This window comes from Antechinus flavipes, chromosome 6 (assembly GCF_016432865.1).
Source record: "Antechinus flavipes isolate AdamAnt ecotype Samford, QLD, Australia chromosome 6, AdamAnt_v2, whole genome shotgun sequence".
NCBI lineage: Eukaryota > Metazoa > Chordata > Mammalia > Dasyuromorphia > Dasyuridae > Antechinus > Antechinus flavipes.
Window position 1 is genome coordinate 210,407,681 of NC_067403.1, and position 24,308 is coordinate 210,431,988.

Below are 24,308 nucleotides of genomic sequence, written 5' to 3' on the forward strand. Positions count from 1 at the left end.
GGTTTCAAAGAAAATTGTCAGAACTGGAGTGTGAAAGCGTTTCAATGACAACTCCTAATATAGAAGGAAAATAGTATCTCAGTTCTTTAATACATATAGTAAAGTGGATTGGAGGAACTCTGTGTTTTTACATCATTTCTGATGGACTATTGTATCATTAAGTACTTTCCTCAAGTGAGAGGCCAAGATGATGGAGAGATGGACACCTAATGAAGCCCATCAAATTAAAATGGAATTCTTACCCTAGGGATCTATCATGCTATTGCAAGCACAGACTTCAAGCTACACATCATTTCAGAAAAGACGACAATCCAGTATAGAGGACTAATGTGCCCCGAGAGAAGGAGCCACAGACTTGGAACTAGACATTCTGGGTCTGGACCCCAGGGCTAATACCGAGCATCTGTGCATCTTCCCAGATCTGGGCCGTGGCCATTCAGGGGACTGTACCAGAGAGCTTCTTTGAAGCTAGGCCATTCTGGGACTCCAACTGCGGACTAGGAAGACATGAAACTGCTACAGTTTGTGCTCCTTTGACCAAGTAAAGGAAAGTGCTCTGATCGGAAGCTCAGTCTGCATTAGCCACATTTGCATAGGCTGATAGCTGAAAAGCGAGAGGCAGGATTAGTGCTCGTTCCACTTCCACTCCTTATGTCCCATCTGGCAGTGTCTCAGAGGAGCCCAAATCCGCACTCCCATCTTCCAGCTTAGCTGCCACCTCATGAAATCAGATCTTGAATGGAGCGGATTACATCCTCACTTTTTTGAACGATCTTAATTAGACTGCTGGCATTTGGTAACCAGTTCTATAGACACCCTGGTGAGTCAGTTCCATCAGAGTTTAGAATGAAAAATGTACCATCGTTATGGCTTTCTCCAGATTTGTCCTGGAAGCATCTGTCAGAATTCCAAGGGAGATACGCTCAGAGAAAACAGATTCCCTGATAAGGTAGGCCTTTTACTGGCATATATTTGGAAAGCAAGCTACTGTACTGATTGGCTCTTGGTGCTTGGGTGATTGTTCTTTTGATTTGAGCTCCATTGTTGAAAGCAAACAAAGCTTCCTGTAATGACATCACTTTAGCAAACTGTCATTTGGAGGAGAAACTTGCCAGATGTTGCTATTATGAAACAGTGATTTAGCATTTGTAATTCAGCTGACACCTGGAGCTTTTGGCATCAACAATGGCTTTTTATGCCATGAGGCAGTTCTAATTTAGAAGGCAGAACCTTGTGTGTTTTCTTTGTAATTTGATTTGAATTCATGGATAAGCTCAAGTAGTACTTCACTGGATTGCTCTGAGGCTTCCGTATGTGAGTCCCAGAGTTAACCGGGGAAGAAAAGAGTCAAAAGGAGATGTTTTGTGGGTCATGGTTTCTTTCACACAGCCACTTTTGGCAGCAGACGGCCTAGGACTGTGACGTCTCCCTGAAGGTCATCCAAAAGGGGGCCCAACGAGGCACTCCTCCTCCTCCTCCTCAGACCAGCCTGGGGAGACAATGGAACATCTTCTTGGACACTTGTCACCCACCCCTCCTGAGTTTCCACTGCTCCACTCCAACATAAAACATGCAGCCATGTGAAAGTCCCACAACATTCTGGGGTGGCTAGCAAATAACAAAAGCACATTCTGAAAGCTCTGATTAAGGAGGCCTGCCCACTCTGTCACTGCTTGCTTTTGCTGAAGTTATGCTTGTTATGAAGTTACTAAGTCAAAAGAGGATTTCATGAGACTTGAAATTATGCCGAAACGTCTTTAATCCTGTGAAAAGGCAGCTATCACTATTCTTTCATTGTGTTTGGTGAGCCATTAATATGCAATACATGAAAAAACCTTGACTTTCATCCCAGAGTCAAACCTAACAAAAATGCTCTTTTAATATGGATTTTTCTATATCAATATAACTGCCACCTCTTAGTTATGGTCTTTAGAGCAAGTCATCTGGTCTCTCTAGGTCACAATTTTGCCATCTGAAAATGAGAACAACAAAATATTAAAAAATGAGCTCCTTAGGGCTGTCATGAGGCACAGATGAATTAATGTACTTAAAGCACTTAGTAACTATAAAATATCATATTAACTTAGTAGAACCAATAGTGGGAAATATCTTTAGCATTCTAACAGCTCTGGATTATGCCTTACTTAACATGAATGGTAAGAGATATTTGCTTCTATGAATATTCAGCATCATGTCCACAGAGGGAGTCAAGTTTTTCATATGCTCTTGTGTGCAGATGATATATTGTACTAATTTTGGACATCAAGGCCCAGAACAGACCCTTCTAAATAGATTCATGAACATTTTGTAATATATTTATATTGTCTGAGTTAGACCATTTTAATCAGTATATATATATACACACACTTTGATTTTATTTGGTTCAATGAGGAAAACTTTGGGCATTTTATTAGTCTTGCATTAAAGATATAAATTAATTTAGTGAATATTGTCATTTTTATTATAGTAAACCAATCTATTCACAAACACAGAATGTTACTCCAATTATTTGGGTCTTTATTTCACTCATCATAGTTTTATAGTTTATATGTATTTCTAACTAAATTTCTTTCTTAATGACTTCATCAGTTCACATGGCTTCAATTATCTTAATGCTCATGATTCACAGATCATTCTATTTAGTATCAATCTTGAACCTGAGCTCTAGTTATGCATAACAAACTTCTTATTGGATATTTTAAACTGGATTACTATTGGTATCTCAAATTCAACATGCTTAAAATAGAACTCATGATTTTATCTTGAGAGAAATTTCTCTCATATTAAGCTACTTATTAAAATTGGGGAGACACAGATATTTCCATATCTGAAGCCCATTCTTTTAAGGATAGGGCTGACAGAAGACAGGATTAACATTCTCCTCATTCTGGGTATCACTAGAAAAGACTTTCAGTCTAAAATGAATTCTTGCCTACTGTGTTACACTCAAGCTAATTTGCCAGAGGTAGATCCTTTGTCTAGTATGCCCAAGGCTGTGATTGGTCTGGATGTACAGGCAGTCTCTTTGTCCAAGAGCAACTGATGTCACTCTCCCAGCCTCTGATTAGAATAGGTCTATCTATCACTAACTGTTAACCAATCAGAGGCAATAGTCACCTGCTAGAATACACATTTTTCTAAGGGCATATGTGAGCATATTGCTATGATTGCCTTTGGTCCAAAAGATATAGATAGGCAAATGGTCATTCCTTTTATTAATACAATGCTACCATTATTAATAAAATTATTAATTGCCCAGAAATTATACCTCTCAAACTTATTAAACATCACAATCTCTCAAACCCATCACTCTTTTAAATTTCACTGCTTTTGTCGAAGTTACTACTATCTTCCCAGTCACCTAGGTTCACAATATTGAAGTCCCCGTTCAAGCTTTCACTGTCACTCATACCATATATTCAACAGGCTACCACATTTTATCGGTTCTGCCCCAAAATTATCTCTGTCCGTCTCCTTTTCTTTTCTGCACTGACATGAACATTATTTAGATGCTTATGATCTCTTACCTTGACTATTCAATAGCCTCCTAATTGATTCTTTTCTTCCTCACATTCCTCCTTACTCAAATATATTTGCCACAATGATTGTGCCTAAAATGCAATTATGGCCATGAGTATTCTAGAGGGTTAAAACTACAAACTCCTGTGCTTGTTTGGGATTTAAAGCTCTTTACAACGTGGTCTTATCCTGTATTTCAAGATTTGGATATCAATCTTTTTTGCTCACCACGATGAGGTTTAGATTTGGGGTGCCCAAATGAAATTGGGGTTTCTGGTAGTCGGAGTTAAATGAGGTCTAGTGGAGGCACAAGAGTCCCTTGTAAAGGAATTTACAGACCCGAAAACCTAGATTGATAAAAGAGGTTTTTTATGGGGATTGGAAGTAAGGTTAAAGTCTAGTTAAGGAAATAGGTGAGAGTAAAAAGGCACCAGAAACAGCATTCCAGTGGGCAGAGAACCTTGGTGTGCCAAGCATAGGCCTGGCATGTTGGAACCTCTGCCAAGAGAGGATTCTAGTTTGACTCTTTTTATAATGAGAGATTTAGCTAAAGGAACCTGTGGGTGGAGTCCCAAGTTGGCTCAGATTTATTGGGGGCTGGGGCAAGCTCGGATCTCTTACTGGAATTCAAAGGGGTGTTTTTGACCAGGATTTGTGAATCAAAGGTCTTAGCTTCTTGAATTGATAATGCATCAGCCCCAGAGGCTGGAAGTAATCTGAATCACAAATCAATCAGAAAGGATCACAAATCAGTTTCTTAAAGGGACCACAACCCGCTTCAACCAGAGGGTGAAAATTTCACCCTTACCTCATCAGAGGATGAAATAATCATTGATAATTTATGAAGAACAATTACAGATTTATAAAGTTTTCCCTCCAATTTACAATGGTTATTTCCCCGTTTACTTTTCTATGCTTCTCTTGAGTCCTATGCTTGAAAATCAAATTTTCTGTTTAGTTTTTTTTTCAATAGAAATCACTGAAAGTCTTTTATTTCACTGAAGATCCATCTCCTTCTGAGAAAGACAATGCTTAGTCTTGATGAGTAGTTGACTGTTGGTTGTAATCCTAAATCCTCTGCCTTGTGGAATATGATATTCCAGGGAGCCTCTCATACTTTACTCTAGAAGCTGCCAGATCCTGGATAATCGGGATTGTTGCTCCTCAATACTTGAATTGTTTTTGTCTGGGAGTTTGCAGTAATTTTTTCCTTGAGATTATATTCTGGAATTTTGCAATAATGTTCCTTGGGGTTTTCCTTTTGGAATCTCTTTCTGGAGATGATCAATGGATTCTTTCAATGACTATTTCACCCTCTAGTTCTAGTATATCAGGGCAGTTTTCCTTGATGATCTCTTGAAGAGTGCTATTCAGTCTTTTTTTTTTTTTTTTTTTTTTGGCCATGGTTTTCAGGCAGACTAATGTCTTTAAAATTGTCTCTTCTGGATCTGTTTTCCACATGAGCATTTTTCCAATGAGGTATTTTTTTTTTCATTTTTTCATTTTTTTCTAGTTTGTTTGATTCTTCATATCTCAGTCATTAGCTTCCATTTGCCCAGTTCTAGTTTTTAATGTGCGATTTTCTTTAGTTAGCTTTTGTGTCTCTTTTTCCATTTGATCAATTCTACTTTTCAAGGTGTTATTTTCTTAAGAGAATTTTATTTTGCATTTGGCCAATTATATTATTCAAGAAATTATTTTCTTCAGTCAACTTTTCTCCTTTCTTTTCCAAGCTATTGACTCTCTCTTGTATCTCTCGCTTTCTTTTCCCAAATTTTCTTCTTCCTCTCTAATCTGCCTTTGAAAATTCTCTGTGAGGGCTTATAAGGAAGCTCTTTGGGCTCGAGACCAATGCGTGGCAGTCGTTGAGATCTCCCATGTGGACACTGTATCTTCCCCTGAGTTGGTGTTTTGATCTTCCTTGTCACCACAAGGGTTTGTGGTTTTCTGTGGTTATGGTTCTGGTCTGTTTCTTGCTCATTTTCTTCCTTTCACCCCTCCCCCAATTCTGTGACTTTTATGGCTGAGCTCTGCTGCTGGGGCCCGGGGTGCACTGTCCCACAGCTCTGAGCCTGGGCTTTGAGCACAGCGCCCCCTTGTGTTGGTGTCTTGCTCACAGCAGGGGGGAGCCCCTCCTGCTCTCCCCAGGCTACGGCCTCATTTCTGGGCTGGCAGTTTGCCTTCTGTGTTGGACCTGGAGGCTGCCCTCCTGCTCTGCTCTGCTGCTGGGCCAGGCCCCAGGGCCTCCGCTGCTGATTGGCTGTGATTAAGATCCTCTCACTGGCTGTCCTAGACCGACCAGAGCTGGTCTGAGCACTTCTTCGCCTCAGGGAGACTGACCTTTTCTTGATGTCCTTCCGCTCTGTCTTGACCTGGAGATTGGTTTCATTTGTCAGACTCTGTTCCGAGGATTGATTTTATGTGGTTTTAGAGGGAAACTGGGAAAGCTCAAGCAGCTTCCTGGCTTCACTCCGCCATCTTGTCTCGGCCCTTGGACTCATTACAGCATTCCTCTCTGGCTCTTCCCCTAACTGTCCTGATTTTCTCTACCACCCTAACTGTTTCAGCTTCCTCTTATGTTCCCCATCAGAATGTGAGCGCCTCGGGTAGGGGCTTTTTTGGTTTTTTTGCCTTTCTTTGTGTTGCCAGCACTTAGCATAGTGCTTGGTACAAAACAATAGCTGAATTAATGCTTGCTGACTTGGCTTAATATATAAATCATTAAGAATTAAATTCACAAATACTCACAAAAATGGTAACAATCTACACAAGAAAAAAATCAAGCAGATGAAGGATACCTGTTGTCCACACTATAACTTGGAAGGAAGATGGAGACCTCTCTGTACTGGTCTAACAATACACACAGTCTGGAAATACACTGCAAATAATGTTCACAGAATTGGAAAGCAGAAAGGAAGCAGACTGGTTGGAGCTTTTTTGCGAGACCCTTTTTTTCAATATCAATGTTCTTCCGGTAATGCTACATAACTGGGAATAAGAGAAATCACCATATCCAACAAATCAAAATTGTTAATCCCCCACATGGAGAAGTGTGTGGTAAATATAAATGATCCATAACAAGTTAGAAATGACAAATTATATGTAAGAAGTAGCATAAAAGATGTCAACAAAGAGATCTCTGGTGAAACAAGGGCATGATCTAGCTAAAAAACTAGCTAGAACAAGAACAAGAAAAATCATTAGAAAGAAAAGGACTTTGGTACTCACATAGTAGTAAAAAGACCTTAAAAAAGACCTTTTGCAAACAAGGTGGACCCCGTGTCTGTGATATTTGGGAGGATGTGGACAAGAAAAAGACAAGGTGATATGGGGTAGATGGATTGGGAGTTGCATCATTAAAGGGATCCATCAATTAGTGTTTTAGTGCTGAAGTATTGAAATAACAAAGACAAAACACAGAGAGAGAGAGCAGAGTGTAGAAGCCACAGTACTAGATTGAGGGTTTGCTACATACCAATTAGATGATCTTAGGGGAGGTATAGACCCAGGGTCTTCTCGGAATTTCAGTTCCTTATCTGTATTTTAAGGGGATTAGGCCAGATCCATCTCCAAAACTCTAATGCTAAAACTGATTGTCTACACCTCTGGGATTCCATATTATATGATGTAATAATTATTTTTTTGTAATTTATATCCTATCACTTTTTAAAAACTAGTCTTTGGTGTGTCAGATTACCTTTAAATGCACTGGCCACATATTTCCCCCTCCTCCCTTTTTGATAACATTTTAAAAGGGCATCCAGGGTTCTAAAACATAACTAATGTACTTAGGAGACAAATATGTTGGAATAAATGGTGACAATTACTTTTGTATCATAGTCTCACATTTTTTTGAATCAGGCTTGGAATCTGGGCCATTTTCCATTGTTTAGCTCATAGAATTCTGCAGTTTTCAGTTCTTTCTTAAACCAGACCTTTTCTTTACATGTTTAGCAGTATCTATATTCACCTCTCCCAGCAGTGGAAAGGAAAAGAGCACTGGATCCTGCATCAGAAGACTTAGGGCTGAATCCTAGCTGCCATCTATTTTCTTTGGGCCCCTGGGGTAGGAACACCTTCTTTCCTCAATTCCCACTTATATAAAATAAGATAGTTGGTTTAAATGATCTTTAAAGAACCTTTCAGTTCTAACTTCTTTGTGTGTATAAATTAGACTAACACTTATTTTACAGAAGAGGGAAAGTGAAAAGGAAGAGGGAAAATGACTTGCTTAAGTTCACATAGCCTAGTAGTGCCTAGTTTTTTACTTAACCCAGGTCTCCTGAATCAAAGTCTAGGGCTCTTTCCAGTATAAGACACTATTGTGGGCTTCAGAATTAAGATGTCCATTGTTTCTCTGAGAGTTCAGCAAGGATGATTTTACAGAAAACAGTTCTGATTTTTATCTCCTGGCCAAAAAAAAAAAAAAAAAAAGCTACTTTCAGGAAGAATGGGATTTCCTTTGACAGAAAATGGATGTTCCCTTTGGATTGTTTGTTTGTTTGTTTTTTTGGGGGGAGAGAGAGAGGTAACCAACTGTACCAGATGCTGCTTACAATCAGTTAGAATTACTCAACAGACATTTTTTTAAAAAGCCTGTTCAATAAGAAATGACCAGCAGGATGAATACAGAGAGGACTGGAGAAACTTACATGAACTGATGCTAAGTGAAATGAGCAGAAACAGGAGATCAATGATATTGTATGAGGATGTATTCTGATGGAAGTGGATCTCTTCGACAAAGAGATCTAACTCAGTTTCAATTGATCAAGGATGGATAAAAGCAGCTACACCCAAAGAAAGAACATTGGGAAAAGAATATAAACTGCTTGCATTTTTGTTTTTCTTTCCAGGTTATTTTATCTTCTGAATCCAATTCTCCCTGTGCAACAAGAGAACTGTTCGGTTCTGCACACATATATTGTATCTAGGATATACTGTAACCTATTTAACATGTAAAGGACTGCTTGCCATCTGGGGGAGGGGGTGGAGGGAGGGAGGGGAAAAATCAGAACAGAAGTGAGTGCAAGGGATAAAATGTTGTAAAAAATTATCTGTCAATAAAAAGTTATTTTAAACAAATAAAAAAATAAAAAGCCTGTTCAAATAGTTTTATGCCAATCAGCCTTGTTCTGAAGGCCAAGTGCCTGTTCTGTGACATGAAAACATTTTCATTTTTCTTACTGATAGAGACATCAGAGATGTCAGAGGCTCACTTTAATTATGACTAGCCAGTGTCAGCTCATAACTTTCTTCAGAAAGTTCAACAATTTCATTAAGTTGATAAACTGAGGCAGTTACTTACAGCAGTGGATAAAGCACTAGGTCTAGCCAGGAAGATCTGAGTTCAAACCCGGTTTTCAATATTTACTGGCTGTGTGACCCTAGGCAAGTCACTTAACCTCTGTCCACCTCCCTTTCCTCAACTACAGAATGGGGATAATGATAGCACCTCTATCATGGGATCCTTGTGAGGATCAAAGGAGATAATACCTGCAAAGTGCTTAGCACAGCACCTGGCACATAGCAAGTGCTTCTTCCCTTCTTCTTCCTTTCCCCTCCCTTGAGGACCCGACAAGTTCGGGTGTACCATGGTTACCTGGTGCACACAGTCCAAGAACTGCAGGAAGATGGGAGCAAAGCCACTGCCCTGACAGTTCAAGGTCAAGTTGCTCCTCTGACTGAATTTATGGCCGAAGGAGAGCCACTCTTTCTCCACCAGCATCCGGAAGCCTCCCAGAGTCCTATAAAATGGATCACTGAGCAGCTGAGCGAGGGAGGACACCTAGGACACAGTCAGAGACAGGGATTAGCAGCAAGCCTGAAAAAGGTTCCTGAGCTCCACAATCAGGCCCTTGTGACAGAAGGGCTATTACAAAGTAAAATAAACAAGCTGTGAAATCATTGCCACTAGCAGATCAAGTTCTCTACAACAAATTCATTTATGCATTTTTCTAGTAAGTTGTAAAAACTCAAGATTAAATTTGACTACAATATTCTTTTCCAAGAAACACAAAATTTGAACCATTCCAGAATAATCTCGCCTATAATTAACAAATTGGCTTATGGTAAAATCATCTGTTTTTACCAGGGCTTAACAAAATAGTAAAGGATAGGGACTTGGCTGGCAGAGGGAACTCCAAGAGGAGAACACTTCCTCTGCCCATATGGGCCATGCCGTGAGGATGGTGTCCTTGAGTCCAGCTCTCCGGGTTTGGAGGCCCTCTCTTTGTCCTCAAGATGCTGCTGTTTAATTGTGCTAAAACTCCACAGCCTGAACATTTGTATGGAAAAAACACATTCAAAACAGGATTTCTTTACTCGACAGACAATTAAACTAAGCTGACATGCAAATATAAAGTTAGAAATAGTATAAAATTCATGCAAGAAGTTTACTTGGGTGGTGATATCCCAGCCATCTTCCAAACAGACCAGGACGGAGGAGCCACTCTCTAGCACTTCGGCTACAACCACAGCCAGCAGCAGTATCCTGTGGAGCTGAGAGATGGATGGCAATGAGATCGCGATTTAATAGAGCACTATGGCACTGGCAACTGTGGTCACAGACTTTGTGTCAACCTGGGATGTGACATGTTATTGTGCCATGAACATGGCTAAGCCATCTGAATGACACAACCCCAGAAGTGTCTGTACACTGCATCATTTCAGCAAAATCAAGATAAAATGCATTTTGTTTGAATATCTGCTTTTAAAATTTCCAAATGAGGGAATCTGACCACATACAACTTCTTGTTCAGTTACTCATAGCACACCTCTAAGTTTGGATACGCCCCCAAGGACTCTGCTGCTAGAATTTCAAAGAAAGGTTTGAGATGATCTTTGCATTTAAGAAATCTGTCTTGCACATGCTAGATGATTATGCTTTTAAAAATGCTTCCCATCATTTTAGCTGAGTACTGCTGAAAATATTTTGTTGATCATGAAAATTATTATGTAATCAAATGGGAAGAAAGCTTTCTCCATTTGTTCTTGGTGATTATACTAAGCTAAATGACTCAAAGCCCTCTTAATAAACTGATGACTTGAGCTCAGTAGGTAGATTTTACAGTGAATATGCCAAGGAGACATTTAAAAAACTTTGATCTGTGATCTGTGATCCCACTGATCTGGAGATTCACTCCAATGACTATAATTGCTCTGTTGCTGGCCCATCCAGCATGACTTTTGCCTGGGTCCTCCCATAAATTTGAAACAGTTTCATCCAACATTTTAGAAGCCTTCATCACTTTCTTGGCAGTACAATGAGGGGCTGTCCACATGTGCATATTCTAGTAAGTAGGAGTGGCCCCCCCAAACAAGGCTGGTGTTGCTTTTTAAAAATTTTTTTACCAATTACATGTTAAAACAATTCAAAAACATTTTTAAAGTTCTGAGTTCTAAATTCTATCCCTTCCTCTATTTCTCTCTCCCTTCCTTCCCTCCTCCCTAAGATGGTAAGCCATCAAATATAGGCTACACATGTACAATCATGTAAAACATTTCCATATTAATTATTTTATACAAGAAGACTAGATTAAAAGAAAGTGAAAAGTAGAATGCTTCAATCTGTCTTCAAACAATATTTTTTCTTTATCTGGAGGCAGACAATGTGCTTTATCATTAGTCCTTTGGGATTTTTTTGGATCACTGTATTGAGAATAGCTGAGTCATTCACAATTCTTCATCAAACAATATTGCTGTTATTGTGTATGATGTTTTCCTGGTTCTGTTTACTTCATTTTGTATCAATTCATATAAGTCTTTTCTGTTGTTATTCCTAAGCAGAGAACGGGGGAAAATGCCCTCCTGCACCTGAACATCTATCTATCCAACATGATGCCCGCTATTCTTTAGCTTGCCACAATGACTATAATTTTTTTGGACTAGACACTCTATGTCCATGAGTTCTCTGTTAAATTTTGTCTTGAGTACAGCCTATGAATCTGTTATTTGTTATTCATACTATGATTTGCTGAGGAGTTAGGTATTGAGGGAACATAACTTTTCTAAAGAGCTGCGGACTGAAAGTACCAGAGACTGACAGACAAGCCTGCATGTTGAATAGAATGCCAAGATAAATTTGAAGGTTAAAGCATAGAGCTTGGCAAAGAGGTCTTGGGTGATATCCCAATTTTGGGACAGCCTGGTTGGATATGATATTTGAGTGCAAATATAAGGAGAAGGGGCCAAGGTGGAAGGAGGAGACAGGAAAAGAAAGAAGAATTCTGAAGAGAGAGGTAGAGGGTATTGAAAAGAAAATCTATTTCCTAAAGTTTCCAAGGGCCAGCTCTACACATGAACATGATCAATTCTGCTCCAACTTAGAATTATTTTCTCGTTATTTCTTTTGCCCAGGAGAAGGGCTATCTAGGAACAACTAAAAAGTATTCTGAATGAAGAGTTAAGTAATTAAATTCTCAGACATAATGTAATCTAAAAAATCTTTTTTGAACATCATAGAATAGATGAATCTTATTTTAGTTTCCTTTCATTTAGCTTATGATCCATATCATCTAATGATGAAAACCATAGTTTTGGGCAAAAAAAACCTAGTGCTAGGACTTTCCTTGAATTCATTAATTATCACCCTTCTCTCTTTCCTACCACAATTTCTTTTTTCTTAACGAGTGGACTATACCTGTTGCTTTCGTAGTCCTTCCATGTCCCTCTCTTAACTCATAGAATCTGACATCAATAAGGACAATTTTACTGCCATATCCAAAGGGTTTTTCTCTATCTTTAATATCCTTGGCCCTTTTCACTATTTGATAGTACTGATTTTTTTCTCTACTCCCTTTCTGGAAATTCTATTTTATTTTAAGCTTCCATAACATTTCTCTTTCCTGATTTTCCTTCTTCCTCTCTGATCACTCCTTCTCTTCATCTTTGTTAATACCTTTCTTTCCTGCCCCGAATGTAAATGTGTATACAAGGCCCTCTTTTCAGTCCTTTTTGCTCTACATTCTTGTGCTCAAAAATTTATCTTTTTTTTCACATTTTCAACTATATCTTTATGCTGGTGATGTCCCATTTTATATGTTTCAATCTTATATTTACAACAAATTAAAAGGCATTTCAACTTGCATGTGTACATTACAAATTCAACACGCTTATAAGGAAAGTCAACTTTCTGCCAAGACTGGCATCATGGTCCTTAGGGAGCACATCCAAACTTAGGGGTGTGATATGGGTAACTGATGTAGTAAAGGAGACTAACCCATCAATCAGCCATGAAACCTCTAACTAGTCAAGTTCATTCCAATCTCTCTTTTCTGAACTTCTATTGTACTTATATTCTCACTTAACACAAGTAGAAACTTATTTGTGGAAATCTATCACTTATTATACATTCAGCCATTCATTCGTTTATTCAACAAACATTAATTACGTGTTCAAATACATCAGAGCATTACACTTTGCTAGGTGTGTGTTTGCATACAAATATAAAGAACATGGTGATTTTATAAAAGAAGTACAAATAAAGTAGCAGGGCTGGCCAAAGGAAAGGAGGACAACTCTCCAGCAGGAAGATCAGGGAAAGCTTTCTAGAGCAGCTGGTCTGGGCCCTGTACAACAGGTAGGACCTCAATGAATATAGAAGGGTGGGAGGACACGTAAAACCTAGATAACGTGAGTAAAGACAGATGAAGGAAAAAATTCCTAGAAATGTTTGTGGCATGCTGAGCTGTGAGAATTGGCTTGTACATGAGGGATTCTAGATGCTTAGTGGGAACAGCACTGAAAGGACCAAGGGAGCTTAGCTGAGGAGGAAGCCAAGTCAACCTAGAAAAGGCCTAAAGACTTGGAGAATAACTCAGTGGTCAAGGAAGTAGAGGTGATAATAAAGCTTCAATAGGAATGAGGGAGTGGTATGGGTAGAAAAAGATATATGTGTTAAGGGAAGTTTAAGCAGTTGAATGTTGTGTGATTCTAGTGCTCTACAGCCGGCGGTGGAGAGCCAGGGCATGAGGACCACTCTTCTCCTCCCTGCGAGGCTGGAGAGCAGGAGCTGCCTCTCCTGGAGTTAGTTTTAAGGGTGGTGCTGCCATTAGGGCAAGGCCAGGTTTCTGTTAAAGCCAGGAGATGAAGGCAGTGCTTGTAAAGCAAGTCAATAAATGAAGTTTTCTTACAATCAAATGAATATCCCATAGGACACAAAAGACAAATGGAGGCTGATGAAGGACAGACAGAGACCTAGTCTAAAGCTGAGTTGGAGAGGAGAGACCATGGGGCAGGAGCTGCATGCAGGAAGGCATTTGAGGGTAACTGAACTGGGCAGAGGGCACAGATGGTGCTGGGCGAGGGACTGGGAATGGCGGTGGCGGCGGCAGGACCGAGTCAGGTTCAGCGCTCTAGGGAAGTTTCGTGTAGAAACCTTGGAGTGGAGAAAGCAGGGCAGCTGTGGCCATCAGTCCAAGTAAACTGTAACCTGTCAAGGGAGTTAGTGTGCAAACTCCAATGGACAAGCATGGGCAGAGCATAATGTCCTCTAAAGGTCTCTTCTATTCTTAAAACAAACAAGGGGCAGCTAGGAGGTGCAGTGAATAGGACACCAGTCCCAGAGTCACGGGGGCTGGAGGTTAAAACTGGTCTTAAACATCTGTTAGCTGTGGGACCCTGCGCAAGTCACCTGACCCGGAATGCCTCCCCAAACCCAACTAACCAAAAGACCTTTAAGACCTGATTCTCTGTGGGTTATCTCCCAAAAAGAGCAGTCTGTTTTCACTGCCTCTTTCCCCTGAAATACGAATACCACATCCTGCCAAGGCTGCTCTCTCCAACTTCACAATTTGTGACCCACCACACTCAATGACTCTCCGGCTCTATCACCTCCGTGCTGAGCCCCCTCAGCCCCACCCGGACTCCTTGGCCACTCCTTCCTGGGGTCAGAAGCCAGGGCTCTCCGAGAAGAATGCAAATCTCAGAAAACTCTCTTTTCCTCCTCATAGCTTCCATTCCTACTCTTACGTGCCCTAGCGTCTCAGTGCACAGAGACGTACATATCTCTAGCTCCAATTCCTTTCCTTACCTCAGATTCCTCCTTGCTAGCCAACTCCCTGCTGGACATCTTCACTTCAATGTCCCCCAGGTATCTTAAACTCAGCATGTCCAACATAAAACTGTTCCCTTTCCAGTCTTCCCTTCCTATCAAGGGCTTCACCAGAGGCCAAGTCAGTTTGTAACACTTGAGTTTTCCCTCTTCCTCCTCCTTTTACCCAATCAGTCAGCCGTTCTTGTTGATTTTCCACAATCCTCACTCATGTGACCACTGCCCTAGTTCGGGCCCTCATTACCTCTCACCTGGATTCTCCTAAGAGCCTCCTTCTTGGGTTTCCCTGCTTCCAGATGTTCTCCTCTCTAACCTACCCAACCACCAATAGAATGTCCCCAAGGCACAGATCTTACCACATTATTTCTCAAAAACCTTTCTTCTCAAGAAAAATTTAAAGGGACAGTTTTTACAATCTGGCTCCAGACTACTTTTCCAGCCTTAGGCCATAGTTTTCCCTTTCATACACTAAATATTCCAGCCGAGTTGGACCACTAGCTGTTTTCAGAATTTAATAATCCATCTTCTACTTATGTTACTTGCATAAGCCATCCGCCATGATTGGAATGTATTTTTTCCTCACCTCCATTTTGTACTCACACTCTTTTTTAATTTTCCCTAGTTGTTAAAGCTTTCTTTCCCCTCAAATTACATTCTACTTTCTTGGATATATATATATTGTATATCTCATTAGAATAAAGGTATGAACTATATCATTTTTATTCTAATATCTTCAATACTTACCCATAGTGGGGGCTTAAAACATTTTTGTTGAATTGGATTTCATTCAGATTTCCCCTTATTTTCTTGTTGTCAAAATGATTTTAAGCTTTTTTCTTTAGCAGCATAAGAGGACAGAAATATAACCTAGGCCATGGGGTTAGAAGAGGGGAGCATCCATCTCTTGCCATGGCCAAATTTTGTTTTTTCTTTGGGATTCCCACAAAGGTACTCAACACTAACTTGTAGATTGTGAATGTTTTCAAAGATTGATGTCCCCTAACTAGCTTACCTGGAAGCTTGGGATTCAGTCCTTCCTAATGCTGATCCTAGTCCTCTTAGACACAGAGGATTTGGGCATCTGAGGGGATTCAGAAGGAACCCGTTCCACCAATTGATTACCTGTGGAAACCATTCGGAGTCTCCTAGTGCCTTGAGGAACGTTACTTCAGAATCAGTAGGAATAGAGCTGGGGACGCAAGCCCTCATCAGCTTTTTAAAGCTGGCTTTCACTTGCCGGATGTCATTGAATTCAACAGGAACAAACTCACAGTTTAAAGTAAATTCTAATTTGAAACCCTGTGAACAAAAATGTCAAAAGTTATTCAGAAGAAATACTGCAAATTACCTAGCAATGCTGACATTATTCCATGAACTTCAACAACATTATTAGCATATTGTCTCAAACTCCAGTCCTAAGCATGTGGATGTGCCTCAGAAAAAATGGGAACTGGTATGGCCGATTCCAACTGCTGTACAGAAGTGTCTTTCAAGTCCTACAAATACAAGGTGTTCCAAAGCCTGTACAAGTTGAGATGATTCCCTCCTCCCTATGTCACCTGTGTCACTCAAACATGAAAAACTGCTCTCAATGTGAGGTTGTTAATGTTGTTAATGTTTCAGTCAGGTCTGATTCTGTATGATCCCATTTGGGGTTTTCTTGACACAGATACTAGAGGGGTTTGCCTTTATCTTTTCCAACTTATTTTACAGATGAGGAAATTGAGGCAAATAGGGTGAAGTGTCTTGCCTAGCATCTTGCCCAGTAAGTATCTGAAGACAGATCTGAATTCACGTCTTCTTGACTGCAGGCCCAGCACTTTATTTACTGGACTATCTAACTGTCCTAAGGAGATGGAGGAAAGCTGAAATATTAACTGAATTCATAACTATCTAGTCTTCAAGCCTATTTTCAATTGGCTAGGTTTAATCTGTTAATTTAAAATGGGTCAATTAGTGGGAGAAGGTGATACAAGTAAACAGGAAGGAATCCTTTAGATGGTTGTGCTACACCAATAATCTGGGAGTGTTAGCCAAGAATGTCCAAAGCACCCTTAGGTTAATCCTAAGGGAGAATATGATATTGCACCTCTTCAAGCTGGGGAGAATGTTATATCACTCCTGTGGTGCACATTTTTTGGAAAGCCAGGGAGCAGAAAATAATAACAATTAATGATAGCTGACATTCTCACAATAAGATGTGCACATATTATTATTATTTTATGAAGGAGGAAGCCAAAGTCCATCAGAGTGAAGTCATCTGCCTGATGCCCTTGGCCATGTGAACCTTGATCTTCAGGTCTCCTGTCCTGAACAAGCCCTGTCCTGGCTTGTTCTCCCGCCCTATGTGGCAGCTAAATGCCAGCTAATAGGTGGGGTGTGGCTAGTGAAGTATCTACCTTTCAGCCTTGGATCCCCCATTGCAGGTTATAAAACATTTAACAAAGGAAGTTGCCTTTTTAAGATACTCATTCCATCTGAAACATTTTGTCTCATTTTGTTCTAAGGGATTCTTTGGATTATCCACTTAGGATATTTAATTACCTGTGTGAGCTGGCAGACAAGTCACCTCCTGCTTCTGTGCTCACTTTTTCCTCATCTAGATGGCTCCTTAAAATTTTTGATCTATGATGCCATACAAATCACCATTCACTAAACTCATTTATTATGGAGAAATGCTGAACTGATGGATGTCTTACTTAGAATGTTATTTCACAATTGGAAATTAGTTTCAACTTTAAGATTGACTACTTTGTCCTAGAAGCCTCTCAATCCCATCTGCCAGGAGATATTTTAATTTTAAAGCTCCTCCACCATCATTTTACAAGGACTCATTTACTCCTCTTAGATGAAAACTACTACTAAGGTCACAGGTAGTTTTCTAGAATGAGTGCTTTATTTTGGTCCCTTTGGAGCTAAAAAAAAAAAAAAATCAAATTTAACTTCAACATTCTGTTTCCCAAGTTGTGTACTAATGTCAGCCTGGTATGGGGCCTTCAGGGTACTCTGCAGGCTGCCATGCCTGCAGAAGGGCAGCAGGGCATGTTTGGGAGGAATGCCATACCTCTCCTGGGAGTGCTGCCGATGGAGAGGGCTCCATGTGTTGAAGTGTAACTGTCCGGGACGAATAGTGAGACTGACACTGGGCAGTGGGCTCGGCAGCTGCCGCTGAGGACAGTCTAAGTGATGGGGCTCCTTTCCAAGAGAACAAGTGACACTCTGCTGCGGCCCGTGGAAGCTGAATCATATTGACGAAGTCAGGCTCTTTCTTAGACACATCAGGATTGGGTTTTAATGGAAAAACCTCTTGTCCGCTCCCTCTATCACTGATGGGCCCCACTGATGAGAATGCCCCGCTTTTGGCATCTCACTAGCCTGTCTTGCTCCTCATCTGTTATGTGGATGAAGCCCCAGGGTGGCAGGGAAAGGGGGTCAGCAGGTGCCTCTGCTCTGGCTCTGGCTCTCTGCTCTGTGTGATATCTGATGTCCCAAGTCTGTCTCAATTAACAGGTGGCTACTTGGAGACAACTTTCCTTGGGACATCAGACTGAAAATTTCTTGGGGACTTCCCCAGTGAAGGGGAATTTAACTCAGAGAAGGATCCTATTGGTGTTGGAGGACATTTCTCATTTAGAGAGGACTCCTGGTGACTGCCACAGAATAACAGCACAACAAGGCCAGGAGTGGCTCTGAGCCCTGGATGAAGAAGAGAACATGTGTATCCCTGAATATGTAATACTTTTGCAAAGGGTTTTTATGGGATTTTTTGGTAAGGCACTTGGGGTCAAATGACTTGTCACATGGCTGTCTGAGGCCAGATTTAAACTCGGGTCCTCCTGACTCCAAGGCCAGTGAGCTATCCACTGGCTTGCCCCATTTGCAAAGAGTTTTCAAAGAATTTTATCAGGAAAAAACAACAACAACAAATCTTTTCCTCCTACTTTTGTCCCAAGAGTCTAAGGACACAGATATCTGCTAGATGTCTCCTTGCAAATAACAGACTCTCACAGAAACCAAACCAAACCAAAAGTGATTTAAAAAAAAGTATGTTTAGAATAGTGACTTTATTTTGCCTTCATGGACCACTTTTCTTTAGGTCTAGCCTGAATTCTTTGGACTCTGGGTACATGTTTATTTCCAAGGCTCATGGATATGTAAATATATACACAGACACAACATACTTTAATACCTGAAGTATTTTTGTGGCTCTAAAGCAATGAGATGAATAGTGTGTAGGTGTATTCAGGCAGGTGCATGAATGCACTAGCCATAACCTGCCCTAAGAGACTAAGGCCCAGAACAACTAGAGTTAGATGGGTGGTGCAACATAAATTGTTTTTTTGCCTCTGCTATGGAATTACCATGTATCACCTACTCGGTAAACATACGCTGAAAAACTGAAGGTTAGCATAAGCATACCCAAATTCTTTGGGGTGTTGGGCCTGCTGAGCATGCCCATTCAGGAAGGCTACCTCACCGACACAGGTACCCAGTCTTGTTCCTCACACAGTCACTGCTATGATTGGATTTCAATGCTTCAGTGCAGATTCTACATGTATAAGCTTAGAACCAGAACCCTGCTTCCCTGGAGCAGAGACTTCAAGGTAAGACATACTCCCCATCAAATGATAATTAGAATTGTCTTGATCTCCAAACTATCACATTATATCATTCTAACTCAGTCACTCTTTGATAAACTTAGGTCCTACTGCATCCCAAAAGGGTCATGGATATGTAGTTAGAAGTCCTAGGTTCAATATGTTAGCATGATATATATATTAGCTATCAAAATTGACACAGACTCATAATCCTCTCCAATGTGCCTAATACATGTGTGTACATATGTGTATAAGTGTGTTTATTTTCATTGCCTAACAGTGTCATTAGGTTCTTTCATTTTACCTTTCTGATGTTCAGTTTTCCTGTAAAATGGGGATAACAACTCTTGCCCTGCTTTCTGCACAATGCTTTGCAGAAATTGAACAAAAAGAATGGTTGTGAAGGGCTTTAAATATGAGCAGACATAGTTATTTGTTATCTTAAGCCAGTGGTACCCATTATTTGAGAAGAGAGCTGGCTATTTGGGGTACCCCAGAGTTTCACCAGGATCTGAGTCACTAGGTAGGGCTCACTATCTGTAAAACACCCCAGGAGACACAGGGAAGCTGGACTACAGACACAGGCTCACAAAGAATGGCATCTGAGTTAGAAATAGCCCCAAGAGTGGTCCTCACTTTCCTGAATGATAAAGAGAATGTTAGTTACCCTTAGCTGTGATTTTTCGCCAAATATGTACAGGGCAGCTTGGCGCTTCAGGAGCTGACTCTGTAAGTAGGCATTGTTGCTGAAGGATGTCGCATGATCTTTGCCTGCCAGCCGGGCACCAACATCGATGAAGGATGCTGGAGAGTTGATAAAGCGATTGCTGGAGCGAAGGCTTGCCCAGACACCTTTGCAAGAGGCACAAACATTACAAAATAACCTGGATGAATGCAATTATCTTATCTGGAAATCATGTTGACTATGGAACCAAAAGCATGCACTTTGTACACATTTATGAAGAGAAGAGACCAACATCAATTTTGTCTAGCTTAATGGGATTAGAATCCCAAACAGGATTAACATATTCTTAAAACAAAGTTTTCCAAAATGAACTACAGTACTTGGGAAGAAAGAGATAAAAGTTATTTTGGTGGATGAGTTTCTATTCTAATCACGAATCATGTCCTCTTATGCTAGTTATTTCCCTGAGCCTCAATTTCCTTATTTACAAACCGGAAATACTAGGACTTGAACTGCCTACTTCCCAGGGTTATGTCAGAGGGCTTTGAAAACCTCAGTGCAGTTCAGACAGGAGTCCTTATCGTTAACAATACGAGAAGCTTCTGTGTAGGTTTCTCGGATGCACCCAATAGGTGCGTCACTCAGCAATGCTATTTCTGGCATTCTATAGGAGCATGGCTTCTAGAATTTTTAAGGCTCTGGCTTGGGAAAGTTTTTAGCTGAAGAGTTTGATTTAACTCCTTCTGAAAGCTGAGTGACAGCTAGCTTCTCCAGAGCTCCAAGAGCAGTTGGCTTGTCACAGGAACAGAAAGAACAAAGATTTGGCTTGTGCGACAGAATTATACATATGTCTGTCTGGGAATTGGAGGCTGATAAAAAGCTTGTGGGAAGAAAGGCTAGCTTATGCATCATCAGTATAGTGATTCCTGGGCATAGTATTCAGTCTGGAGACTGGGGAAAAATGGAGCTAGAAGTAAGATGGTGCTCTGAGAACTTTCCCCTCCATACTTTCTGGGACTGATGTCACTAACATTCTTCCTGCCACACTTGGAATTTCTGATTTTAAAGAAAGGTATAAAGACCTTGCTGGATTGGAAATCAATCCCCTTGAATCAATCATAAGAGGTCATAGAGCGTCTGAGATTCTGAAGATGAAAGAATTCTCTCATTTTCTTTTAGCTTGAAATTTCTTAAAGTCTAGTAAGCAACAATGGCTCAAAATTCTACATTTTGTTGAAGCTGGGGAAGAAGACAAATCCAAAAGGAAGGTCAGATGCAGATATGTAATAAAAGAATGCCCACTTTTAATAGCTGGAGAAACCCATGTAGGTCTTAATTTTATCTTCATTATAATATTTGTCATTGGGAATTTCTTTAGGCAAGGATATTACATATTGAATGAAAAAGATAAATTTGTCATTTGCTCGCTTAGGTGTCATGAGCTTTTGAGTCATGTTGCATCTCATCTCACATCATGGGCAGCAGGGATAGGGTTTATTTCATATATAATCAGCACATCCAAAGCAACAGCCATATTTGCTAGGCACACAGAGACAGCAATGTTTCTATCAGTGATGGGGTGAGAGGGATTCTTGGCCACTTCGAGTATTCCTTGCATTCTTGAAAGGGTCCTCTCTGACAGGCATCCCACAGGGTTGCCTTTCTACACAACCAGAGGCCAACCTGATAACCCCTCGCATACCTCTCTGCCTGTGAGGATGTTCTGGGACCTGAGAAGCCCCCTCAACTCTCAGAAAAATGCTTTCTAGTTAACATCTGCCCCACCAAAAAAGGTGTCCTCAAATAGGGTGCACTAAGTCTGCTTTAGGTGCCATGCTAGTGGAGGAAACAGAATGATGGATCTGATAAATTTAGAACACGGTGAAAATGCTTTTGGACCTGATCTCTAATTTCAGAGGTGTAGAGATCTCATGGTGAGAAAACGTGCTCTGCCAGTGAACATGGAAACTGCTCTCTACCACATGGCTTTGGAGAGGCACCTGGGGGTCATGGCCAGAAGATGCCAGAGCTGGGCCTAGAATCCACGGCTTTCTGACACCTTTGTTGGCCTTCTATCCAGTATGTCATGCTGCCTTTATATATGTGAGACAAAAGGGACATAAATCAATGCACAATGAATTAAATGGTGAAATAAAAATAGAAGTATTCCTGTGGACATATAAAAACATGCCAAGTATGAACATGGTGGAGAGTGATGGATGGTTCAGAACATAGAGAACTGTACCTTGATTATAGACTCTTTCCTTAGCTGTTGATTTGGGGTTTGTCTGAATGAAACATTTATCTCTGTGCCCAGACACTGGTAGGTAGAATTAAAGGCGGGAGAAGGCATGGGATAGGCAATGAAGCAAAAGTCACAGCAGAGTGAGAAAAAAAAAACTGGTTACTAATTTTCCCAGGAATTTAACACTGAAGAGAAAATGTTATGAGACATAGTAAAAAAGTACAAGATTCAACTCATCCCACACCAAAAGATGAACCACACTCCTGTGCAATGAAATTTCAGTACCTGTTTTTTCAACGGTACCAAATTTCATAAATTTTCCATGAAACTTAAAATGGGCAGTGCAACTGAGAGGCGCCATTATTGAATTATACCAAAAGGAACCAGATTCTTGGGAGCTCCATTCAGCCAGAAGCACATTTCCTCAATAAAATAACCACATCTTTTTACAACTTCTTGGGCTGATGGGGAAATGTCAGATAGCACAATGAGTACTTAAGGAGGCCGGTATAAACCAGACCTGTGCAGTAGGCAAATTGGGATGAAAAAACCGTAGAAGATTCAGGAACCACTTGGTATAACCAAAGACATGTTTGTTAAAAAGCACAACAATAACGACAACAACAACAACAAGAGCTTGTTTTAAAAATAAATGCCTTTACTCATAAGCTGCATCTCTCTGCCATAAATATAGAGGCATTTATGTCAGCAGCATGAAACCATGATTCTGTCATTATATCTACAAGTGTTTTAGGAAGGCCCCATATTTGATATTTTTCTTCAAAAACTTATTTGTACCAAAGTAAGAGGCAGAATTAGAGACGATTCTTCTGCATTTCTGATAGAAAATGGATTTTATAACAAGGATCATACTTGAATGTGGGATTTTGGCCATGGGGAGGTTTCTATGAAGCACAAAAATCACAGAAGCACAATGGAATGGAAAAAGTGCTTCTGAGGACTTGACCCTGGGCTGGTGACTGACTGTAGTGAGCCTGGTGGTCAATAGTTTATCCCAGAAGCCAGCTGCTTTCTAATGATGTTTGATGACTTTTGTAACACTAGTAAGGGACTGGAAGGCCATGAGAGTATTATCAGACTGACAATTCAATTTAGCCACAGTCTTGGGCAGTAGGTCTGTGTTCATTGATACACAGAGGCCTTTTTCAGTCACTTCTTCATGATTTGAACTAAGGGAAGAAAGAAGAAGAAAATGGGAGTGGTGCGAGGCAGTGGGGAGAAACTTGGGTGAGAAGTTTATTTCTTTGATCCACCTAGAGAAAAAATGGAGTTCTTCTCCCCACTCTTGGGGAAGCACACACTGGTGCCCTTGGGACCCTCAGGACTAACTTTTCTAAACGGCTCTCTTCCTTCCTCCTAACATCCGCTGCTCTTTATGAGGAAGGAGGCATTTAGCAAATAATCCAGCATGCAAACTTTACTTTTATAATGACACCTAACCCTCCAAATCAGAAGCTCAGAGGTAACAAGGTCCAATGTTTGTGGCCTCTGCTTGGCTACAGGTTGGGTCTGGCTTTCCTAGTGACTGAAAACTGGGACCACTAGGGAGCTCTTAAGTTGAGTCATTCTTCAAATTAGGTCATTTAGCCATTTCCTAAAGTGATCTCCTTCTCCCCTCATAGATTTTCTAAATGTCCTCTTGTAAAAAAAAAATAATTTTAAAAATACATACATATATATATAGGCAGGCCTCAGATTATGATACCATTTGGTTTTGCATTTCAGCTTGTCTCTTAACATTTTATTAATTCATCAAGCAATTATTTACAAGAGAAAATAACTATAAAACATGAAGATTTAACAGAAATAAGGTGCTCCATGGAGACAATTAACTATGAGCTTAAGATTTCTATTTCACTTTTTAAGGGCCATTCTGTTTTTAATTATATCAGTGCTCAGTTATAAAATTAATCTTACTAACCTCCTCGGGTAAAGCTATTGGATGGATTTACATCCAAATGTCCTGGCACTACCTGCTTGAGCACAGTGGACACTCCTGAAGTCTTTCGCTCAGGGCCTAAAGTCAGCCAAAAAGAAGAATAAAAACTATCACGTTGTTCAAGTTAACATTACTCAAATGACATATTGTTCTCTTCACGTATAACACGTCCAATTGCTGCCAAATACTGTACTTTTTAAGCACCCAAAGCTGTATTAGAGATAATAAGCAGATACGGTTACTCTCTCAGA

General features: G+C 40.3%; 1 protein-coding gene across 4 annotated transcripts in view; it reads right to left on the bottom strand.

The window, feature by feature from the left end:
* Positions 1 to 24,308, bottom strand: part of SBF2 (SET binding factor 2) — a 464,636-nt gene that overhangs the window by 33,477 nt on the left and 406,851 nt on the right. The window contains exons 30-35 of one of the 4 annotated variants that reach the window (XM_051964776.1): positions 24,040 to 24,135; positions 22,098 to 22,172; positions 19,835 to 20,019; positions 15,692 to 15,868; positions 9,916 to 10,017; positions 9,119 to 9,304 (exon numbers count right to left, since the gene is read on the bottom strand). In XM_051964776.1, coding sequence (XP_051820736.1) covers positions 9,119 to 9,304; positions 9,916 to 10,017; positions 15,692 to 15,868; positions 19,835 to 20,019; positions 22,098 to 22,172; positions 24,040 to 24,135 — 821 coding nt within the window. The remainder of the gene's footprint in view (positions 1 to 9,118; positions 9,305 to 9,915; positions 10,018 to 15,691; positions 15,869 to 19,834; positions 20,020 to 22,097; positions 22,173 to 24,039; positions 24,136 to 24,308) is intronic. The other 3 variants (XM_051964778.1, XM_051964777.1, XM_051964779.1) reach the window with 3 other exon arrangements.